The following is a 10218-nucleotide window of genomic DNA, read 5'->3' on the forward strand; positions in this document are numbered from 1 at the left end:
TATGTGAAGAGAATGTAATGATAAAACACCACAGATGAGCAATATTGCAGGGGAAAAAATGTAAGCTGTGTACTTGATACGAGGGGCTCTTTGTGAAGAGAGGCAAATAATTTTGCTTATTTGATTATTTCATTATTTTACAAGGAAGCAACCCCCTTCTTTCTCTTCTTCCTGCAGATCTTTCCCCCCAAATTAAGGTGTCCTTTCTGAAGGGAAATACAAGATCCAGCATTATGTTTCCAATGCATCTCCTGTAGTTTAACATTCTGGATGTAATCATCCAAATAACTATGATTTTTATTTTTCAAAATACTAATCTGACATCTCATTTTTAAACATTACGCTAGGAGTGAAAATAACTATGTAAAAGAAAATCAAATTACAAAACAGATATTAGAAAAGATTGCTTTGTGCGTGTGGCTGACGGCCACTAACACTGTGACGGTTGCACAACAGTGTAGAGACAAATAACAGATTGCGAGATTAGATATGGGAACAGTCATTGCTTTCCAATGCGCGTTCTTGCGTGTGTGCTTCACAGGTGCTGTGATGGGCAGTGCGTGGCATAATGTGATGGAAACAGTTTGGAAAGACTACATCTCATCTCGGCTGTCTCGTAGCCTGTAAGCGTCTCTGAGCTGGGAACTCGTGCTACTGTCCATGTGTAGGGCCCCAGTATAGGCTGGTGCTTGCGGAGATGCGCCCAAATAACAGTGTTATTCCTCCCTGCTGCTGCAGTTGAAGACAAGATTCTCGAATAGATTTGTCCGTAGTTTGGGCTATCCATTGATCAGATTCTTGGCCTCACTCAAGTTATTTGGAGTGATCAGAGGGTCATCTATATTAGCAAGTAGCTCAGCCCAGTAGCAGCAGATCAGCAGATAAAACTTTAGTGCTAACTTTAGGGCTGAGTTCTCTATAGCTGCTCCATGTATAGTTTTCGCATCTTTTGCTTTGGACTACATTTATTCTGGTCTTCTGGACCAGTTATTATTTCACACCCTTATGCCTCATTAAGAACTGGAGCACAGCTGGTGCACATCTGGAGCTGAGCTTCTGGTTTAACTTGAATGCACACCAGTCCCACCCTATAGCCTAAAATGACTTGTGAGAGGTGGAGGAGTTGCTTCGGTATGGCTTTGAACTAAAATGCTGCGCTAGATGCATCTGGAGGCTGACAAAATGAAGATTGTCCATCATGGAGCCATGTTAATGCTGGTCGGGGATAGAAAAAAAACCCAGCGGCCTTAGTAGGATGTGGCCATAGCTCAGCCAGCAGGAAGGAAAGCAGCTGTGCTGCCGCTGTGTCTGAAACAGGGGATGTCCTCACAAAAAAAGAATCATAGAATGGTAGGGGTTGGAAGGGACCTCTGGAGATCATCTTGTCCAACCTCGCTGCCAGAGCTGGTTCACCTACAGCTTCAACGAATACGAGACAGATGAAATTCCTTCTTCTCATTGCTGTGGATTTTCATAGAATCATAGAATGGTTTAGGTGGGAAAGGCCCTTGAAGACCAGCGACTTCCACCCCCCCTGCCATGGGCAGGGACACCTCCCACTAGACCAGGTTGCCCACGGCCACGTCCAGCCTGGCCTTGAACACCTCCAGGGATGAGGCCTCAACAACCTCTCTGGGCAACCTGTTCCAGTGTCTTACCACCCTTAAAGTGAAAAACTTCTTCCTAATGTTTAATCTAAACCTGCCCTCTTCCAGTTTATATCCCTTCCCCCTCGTCCTGTCACTACATGCCCTTGTAAAAAGTCCTTCCCCAGCTCTCCTGTAGGCCCCCTTCAGATACTGGAAGGCCGCAATAAGATCTCCCCGGATCTTATCCGTCTTTGTCCGTCTTGGCACATGCTCTTTAAAACTGTAATTAAAAAGTTTTGTCTGTCAATGTGAGTTTCACTGGTGTGTGGCCGCCGGCATGCCCTAGTTATGTCCAGACCTTCTGGTAGGATGAAAGCTGAAGTGCAGCTTGCAGGTGTTGTTTTTGATCCTGTCTTCCCACGGACCCCAGGGTGATGACAGAGGAGGGGGGACTGGGCCCTGCGGCAGTGCTGCAGTGACACCATGTCCCCAGGAGGCTTAACCACACTTGAGAACATGTTTATGAAGGTAAAATTACAGACTTGAGACTGAAGAATTTTTCTACCGGTTTACTTAGTGAGATTTGCTCTTTAAAGCCAATAGAGAATGGGAGGATGAGGCATTAGATTTTCCTGTGTTGAGGTAAATAGTTGGTTTGTGGCATCTGCTTGGGTCAGACTCTATTCCGGGCTTGTTTGAAGTGCTTTATACCTTGCTTTCCGAACATTATTGAAAGGTACGTATGCTAAATGGTAGCATTGTTCCTAGTCACTATGGAGTAAGCTCCCAGCATCAGTCTACAACTAAACTAGGAGATGTTCTCTCTGTAGTACAGACTAAATACAGAATTTCCTTCAAATATATAGGTGAGTGCAGTTGCACCAGATTGCAATGTGCTTTCCAGCTGGCAGCGGTGTCCCACGTCACGCTCCTGGTTAGGCAGAGCTCCTCTCCAATCTCTTCCTTCTCTCCGATGCAAACCCACCTCCTGCTCCTCTAAACCCTGTCACACACTGCCCGCTCCTTGGAACAAGGATGGCTTTATCCTCCCGTCTTGAGGACGGCTGAATGCACAGCCATTTATACCCAGATCAATTTTTATCTCATTTTTAGCCCATAGAATTAGCTTTACAAAGGAAGGTAGAAGTGTGTGGGAGTGTTTGTTGTTGCTATTTCGTTTCTAGATGTTTGACAAACGTGCTACTTAGTACCTTGTAACCAGATTAAAAAGCGCAGTGGAATGTAAGCAGAAGTGGTGATACGCAATGTAGTTATGTCAGCAAATGAACACTAGAATTGGTTATTTTGCTGTACCTGATCTCAGTCCTGGTTTTGCTTATATGAAAAATTGTAACCTGTATAAATTCTTTCATAGGAGGAGTAACAAATACTGCACAGTATCAAAACAGGCTCATGGTCTATGATCCTAAGCAGGTGGGTATCTGCGTTGTATGTGTTTTTCTCATATGTTTTGCTTCAAACAGATCTCTTAGCAAATACATACGATGATTTTGTAAGGCTAAAAATGCTGACCATTGGAATTAGTGGTGTTTTAAATTCACTTTGTGCTGATGTGAGAGTTTAACAGAGTAATGGAGACCCTGACTTCTCATTATGTTTTTTAAGCCTTTAAGTGTTAGAAACGTCTTAGATTAAACACAGAAATGTGCTTTAAATCCCCTATATTTATCAGTATTTGTTTTGCTTGTTCTTTTTTTTGTAATTCGGCAGCCCTGGGCAACGTATACTCAAAGTCAGTGTCACAAAACTGCTCCTTGTCATTGGCATTTCTGCTTTGAATTGCATATATGGGCTTTTTGTTTTCCATATACTTTCAAAACTATACTACCTGTCCGTGACTTATTCTCCTGACTGCAAGGGTGCCTATCATTTCATTACCCAAGCACCTAAAATATCTTTTAGGGATTATTTCATACATTATGTATGTGTTTTGATTAGGTTAGCATGGCTCAGTAACCGTTTCAGAGGGTTAGGGCATGGTTATGCCCTCTTACTTGTATTAGGAATTAAAAGTCCTAAGCTTGCAATCAGAGTTGCATAGCCTGATTTACACCTACGTGGAAGAGTATTGACTTTTCTGATTGTAGGATAGGGGCTTTGATTGCTGTATTTGGAACCAAATTGTGCCAGGAGATACTTCTGTGTGGTTCCCACTGACTTTTTAAAGCACAGCGCCTACGGGTCCTGAAGCAGAAAACAACCAATGTCACACCCACCTCTTTCTTTTTGAGGTGCAGTTTTTTGCACCGATTGTACAAATGCTGATTCTGTCCGAAATCCAAGTAGTAATTACAGGCAGCAACCTTATTTTGCTTATGAGGGGGACGCTCTTATTTAGATCCCGTGTTTCTACGGTGTATCTTTCGCTGTGATTCTTTACTTGCTGAGGTGAAAGTTGCACCCCAAAATACCAGCGGCAGGGCTGCTTCAGCGTGCTGCGCTGACGGCGAGAAACCCGGCCTGGCGTGCAAGGAGTTACAGAGGCAGTGTGCGCTCGCGTTCTTCAAATGAGGTCCGCTTCGTGTTTGTACACACAGGCTCTTTTTAAAAATTCTGCTGGCATATTGTTTACGGTGGGTACTGGAAACCATCACATCTGCTTGCATCTCGCACGGAATCTCAATAACTCTATCATTCAGCACCAGCGCTTGCTTCTGCGCGAGGCCTTTGTGGCGAGTCGATAATGCCTGCCATCTGCCACAGAGCACACAGCTACCTGCCAACAAGCCGGCTGGGGTGACCTCTGCTTCCCCACCACTGATTAGTATTCACACGCCGGCTTATTAGAAATGACCCCACCAGGCCCCTCTGTTTCTTTGCCTTTGCAGCGCTTTGCGGCTCACCTGGCAGGCACTGCAGTGGAGGAAGCTAAAGATATAATCAGGGGATGCGGGCAGGCTTTGCGGAGCAGATGGTGTCTATAGTCTGGTGTTAAGAGACTGGACTACTAATGCAAACATTAATGCCTAATATTCAACTATTACCCGTTGAAATGTATAGCTATATATTGTGGAGGTTAAAAGGCAGGAGGAGGAGAGGCTCTTGAGTTACCGCGAGCGGTAGCACACGTAACGCAAAGAATTTCCTCACGGATTTTAACTTCCTCCACTTAAATAAATTAATCTCATCCCTTGCCAGGTTGTTTGATTAGGTAAGCGTAGCAGGAGCAATTGTTTTCTTAGGTTTAAAATACTGTGCTTTAATCCCTCTTCCTCTGTGTTCTCTTGCCCCTCCCCTGAACAGGTAAAATTCTTGAATATTGTTCACCAGGAAGAAAAGTATGCAAAAGGATGTTACTTTGTAAGTGCCCACAAATAAAGGGTTAGCGTTAAACCAAATACATGAATCATTTGAGAAGATCTTTTAAGAAATTATTTTCCCCTGTTGCTTCGTTCCCCAGGGATAGATCAAATAAGCTCCTGAATAACGGAAGGTAGAATCATCTCTCTTCTCTCATAACAGAGCTAGTTAGAACAGATAATTTTAGCTCTGTATACAAAGGTGACATCTAATAGTCTTGCTTAAGGAGGATTTGCCACTGAATTCTAAAGAAGCAAAAAAGCTTTGAAACCTGATGATCTAAACAGAAAAAATACAGAGTGAGAAATACTATTAAACTAATGAATTTAAATGCGAGAACTGTAAATCACGTGTTGAAAGTCCACTATGTGTAGTCAGTGTTATAACCAACATGCATGTATGAACAACACAAGTATTTACACTTGTGATTTCTGGCCAAGGGTAAGGAGAACACCACTAACATGCTACTATTATTGTACTACTAATAAGGTACATCTTTGAGCGGTGCTGAGACAAGTTCTCTTTTCCTTTCTAGAATAAGTGGTTAAGCCGTAGCCCGATGTTGCAGAGGAGAGTGTATCATTCCATGGCTGCCGTCCAAAGGAAACTTTACGTGTTAGGTGGGAATGATCTGGACTACAACAACGATCGGATCCTGGTTCGGCACATAGACTCCTACAGCATCGATGCTGACCAATGGACGCGTTGCAGCTTCAACATGTTGACAGGCGAGTATTGTACAACAAAAGAGCAAACACCCTACTATTAGAATAAAACATCAATTATTTTCCCTTTAGACACCTTTAGTATTTGGAATTCCATGACTTTGCCTCAATTGCCTTTGGTTTAGGCCAACAAGACACTTTTGATTACTGTTCCGGCATTCAGTGTTCTACAAAACATTTGTCTTAGTACATTGTAGGATAAATTGTTAAGAAGGTGCACATAAATGTAATTTAATTAATCAATCAAAAATTCTTTGTCATAATATTGCCAGTACTTATTTTTGATTCTCCAAAAACTGCCTGCATTGATAGATTTAGCTCCCTGTTTGAGTGTTCAACAACTCTACCATGATACCGCTTTGTAGCGTTTCCTGCTGGCACTACAGAGCATTGAACTCCATTAACCATCACTTATTTCTAAGCAATATCTTCTTAATAAATTATCTGAAAGGAGGTGTCTCTGTTGGAATTCTGTCAAGTTGAGGATTACTTAAGTATCTTGGTTTGCGATGGATCTGTAAAGTTCCTCTTGATCATCATTAGGAGGAACTGTTACAGTAGCAACCTGCAAAGCACTGCAGCTCACTGTCCCTGCCACCCAGTCCGCCAAATTTCACTGCCACTTGACACAATTCCCAGGTGCACTACCTCCTCGAATCCCTGGGACAGACACGCATGTGACGCATCCTCAGAGTAGCACCACCAGCAACTTTGCAGAAGAGGATGCATTTCCAGGACAGCATTAATGTTGGGGGCATTCTCTTGTGCAGCAGACGTGGAGGTCAATTAGTAACAGTACTGGCTGCCAAAACGTTTCAGCGCAGACTGCTACAGGAGTCCTAGAACTAAGCCTACCTCACTTTTCATCCTCTTCCATTTGGCATTGCGTTGATTTCTAAGATCTACCACTGAAAAGGACACAAAGGATGTAGGAGCTTAACTAGAAGCTCAGGATAGCTAGAAACACCACGTCAGAGAAGCGAATGTCTGACAAATAAGACGGTCACCTTATGTCATTTTCCTCCTGGTAGGCTTAAAAGCTGCTTTTGTGACAGCTTTGTTTTTTGAGATACTGCATTAAGGTTCTTAACCTCTGGGATCTGGAGAAGGGTTGCTTCCTTTCTGAGGCAGGTCATCAGAGTACTTCATGGACATTGGGGAGACAGGCATAGATTAAAAAGAAGGAGTTACATATGATCAAACAGAACTAGTTTTTCGTATCCCTTTTTCTCTCCATTTAATTACTTTACTTTATTATCTGGAGGAATTGACATTCTTTGAGAAGGACACCATCTGATTTGCAACTGCAAAAGCACCGGCACTGCAGGTGCCCTTGTTCTGGAGCTGACCCCATAGCAGTAAATGCTGTGAGACAGTAGCCTCTCCTCAGATATGACCTGGTGCATTGTTTCCACAACCTGCACCTTGAGAAACCATCTAAGCCTTTCTTTGTGACGTCTCTGCAACTGGCGGTAAATGTGCCTGTTGCACTGCGTAGTGAAGATTATTATTTTTTTTTTTAAGGCTGTATTTATCCTTCAAGACTTCCAAACTTGTTCAGGAGACTGTTGCTATGGGAATGAGCTTGCACAGCAGCTTCTGCAACGTTCGCCATACTTGTACCTGGAGGAACGGGGGGGTTAACAGGTGTGGGCAGAACGTGAGGGGCGTTTGGCGGTCTTGGCCTACGTGTCGATCTGGATGTGCGTGTGTGGTAGTAGCTGAGAGGCAGGCGGGGAGCTTGCCTGTCACCTATGAAGTACACCCGTACAAAAACCTGTGCCATTGAGGAGACAGCAGATGGTCCCCTGCACAGCCTCAGTTTGTTGCTTGTCTGGGGGTTATCTCTCCGGACAGCGCCGTATGGGGCTCCCATGGAGAGCAAAGAACAGCCCTCACACTTCAACTCCACTGTTGCATGTTGTGAATTCTGAAACAGTCAAGTTACTGCCGAGTGCATTTGCATCGTATGACAGAACTCCAACGTTTGGTGTTAAAAGGGTTAATTAAAGACTGAAAGTGGTTTCTATTTCCTTTTTTTGCTTTAGGTCAAAATGAGTCTGGAGTCGCCGTCCACAATGGTAGAATATATTTAGTTGGCGGCTATTCGATTTGGACAAATGAGCCTTTGGCATGTATCCAGGTGAGTGATTTAGGTTTCTTTTAAAGTCTTTTCCAATAATTTTGCAAGGATACATTTCGCACAGAGGTTATTCAAAAAGGAGAATGCATGTGAAGTGGAGAGATTAAGGATGTTTCTTATGCAGCCACTGAACCTGCATAAACACAGAGAATACTGTGAATATTAAAAATATTTCCAGATGAGCCATTAGATCCAATTATTCTCAGATACTCTAATAAAACAGCGTTGAGGAATCTCTCCTTTGGCAAGGTTTGAGTAAAATAGGGAGTATATATTCTCAGGTTATACAATCAAGTTTAAAAGTAAAAGGGTTGTAGAAATGGATGATGGGGCACAGGCTAACAATTTTTCAGCCAGTCTTGTTATTTTTTTTTTTCTCTCCAAGTTGTCTTTCTGAAGAGCAGCCAGAGTTAACGAGTTGTTCTTTGACAAAGTTCAGTCAGCCTGCAACCTGCCCTAGCGCTTACTGCTTCAAAGCTCGAATGGAAGTTTTTTGATCCCTGCTGTAGGCAATAGGTTGTCCAACAAACTCTTCTGCTCTCTCATCTTGTCTAAGAGCAGCTTGCTGGCAGATCCATGGCTTTCACATACTCCCATACAGAAACTAGGAATTCTTATCTTACTGCATCTCTGAGTGAAGCAAATCTGCATCACAGCCACCGCTTTGTGACCAGCTGGGCAGTGACAGACAGAAACCCTTGTTTACATCTCAGTTTCTGCACTTTTGCCGATAAACAACATTTTCATTCGCTTCCAACTAAGGATTTTAGGATTTAACCTCCAAGCTGTCCCATACGCCTATAAGTTAGACTTAGCATAAGAAGGGAATATATTGGATGTTGAGCTGCTGACCTTATAATGAATACTTATTAGCATGAGTTTGTAAAGAATAGATCGTGCAACATAAGAAGTTAAAACCATGTTCTGGTCATAGTATAATTTTGTTTTACTAAATTGTTGGATACCATACCTAATAATTGTGATTGGAAGAGTTTGTTCCAACTGGCTTCACTAGCTGATGTAGCACTTCAGATGGAGGAAGAGCACAATATCAAGGTGGTGGCTGTACTCCACCAATATGCTTATTTATAATCAGCAGGTACTTTGCCGTGTTGCACCTGGGTTTAAGTACCGCTTAGTGACAAGTGAAAATGACACTGGGATCTTGCTTTCTTAAATGGACATTTGTCCACATCCCCAAACTGGTCGTGAACTGGCAAGCGTCCCTGTGACAGTCCCTGCGTTCAAGGGAAAAGAAGTAAGACGAGCGCTTTGGCAGAGCTGTGCGTGCTGTCCCTTCTCAGTTGTTGGCAGCGTGCCTGGCTTTACCCAGGAAAACTACCCCTTTAATCTTCAGATCAGCAAATTTGAGGTTGCCCTCTCCTTTGGAAGAAAAAAAAAGTTCCACTTTTTCCATATATCTTCGTTTTCTTTAAGTCATTAATTTATTTGGCCTTTCCAACTTCGATGGAGCTCCCTTGCTCCCGATGTACCACCAAGCTGACAGGTGATTCACACTCTGTGGCAACAGCAGCGTTTCTGTGCGAAGTACCTTATTTGCGTGGTCGCACGTTCTGCTGCCAGGAAGCAGGAGCCAATGTCCCTGTCTGCTACTGAGTGCCTGAGTTGGGCTAAGATTGGGGCGATGAGGACAGCAATAGATCCATAAATGCAGTCTAAAAATGATCGGAAACTTCCATTCTGTTGGGATTAATAGTACCCCTATACGGTGTGTGCCAGCAAATTTGTTTCAGCTTTCTTCTGTGATCCCTGAAATGTTTTTTCTGCTTTGGCCTGCAGGTGCTGGATGTTAGCAAGGAAGGGAAGGAAGAAGTATTCTATGGGCCCACGCTCCCCTTTGCTTCCAACGGAATAGCAGCGTGCTTTCTTCCAGCTCCTTATTTCACGTGCCCCAACCTTCAGACTCTGCAAGTGCCTCACCACAGGATCGGCACAATGTGAGACGAGGAACGTCCACTTCATAAAATCAGAAGCAGAGGGGAGGAAAGATCAGTCCACACGGGCCGCTGCTTTACCTTCGCACATTTGTCTTAAAGTCGGATCACAACCTCCTGTGCAGGCAGGAAGCTACAAAACCTGTCCACAGTTTCTCTCGTCTGCCTCAGATGTAGAAGCGTATACATGAGAGCGTTTGGCGTTTCTGCTGGTGACTACTTGCTGCCTGTCTCTACTTCATTTCCTTATGCAGCTTTGTAAGGCATTGCGAATGCTCTCAGCTCCTCCTGGGCTGCTCTTCTTTGGAGTCTGCACGTTCAGTTGTTCACCGATGGCACTTGCAAAGCTGATAGAAAGCTGTGTTTATGTTGACAAAGATGATATAATACTGTGGTAATTATGCAACTTACTCAATACCTTTGGCAAAAAGAATAACAAATGTGTTGACTTCCAATTCCAAACTCCATCGTTTACAGGTTCTCAT

The 10218-nt window shown here is 43.5% G+C and overlaps 1 protein-coding gene across 5 annotated transcripts in view; it reads left to right on the forward strand.

The window, feature by feature from the left end:
• KLHL32 (kelch-like family member 32) overlaps positions 1 to 9740 on the forward strand; it is a 99465-nt gene extending 89725 nt beyond the window's left edge. For all 5 annotated transcript variants that reach the window (XM_009889007.1, XM_009889012.1, XM_009889008.1 and 2 more), the window contains 4 exons: positions 2965 to 3023; positions 5446 to 5638; positions 7684 to 7778; positions 9579 to 9740. In XM_009889007.1, coding sequence (XP_009887309.1) covers positions 2965 to 3023; positions 5446 to 5638; positions 7684 to 7778; positions 9579 to 9740 — 509 coding nt within the window. The remainder of the gene's footprint in view (positions 1 to 2964; positions 3024 to 5445; positions 5639 to 7683; positions 7779 to 9578) is intronic.
• The last annotated feature ends 478 nt before the right edge of the window (positions 9741 to 10218 follow it).

This window comes from Charadrius vociferus, unplaced genomic scaffold, assembly GCF_000708025.1.
Source record: "Charadrius vociferus isolate BGI_N301 unplaced genomic scaffold, ASM70802v2 scaffold166, whole genome shotgun sequence".
In the NCBI taxonomy this organism is placed as follows: Eukaryota; Metazoa; Chordata; class Aves; order Charadriiformes; family Charadriidae; genus Charadrius; species Charadrius vociferus.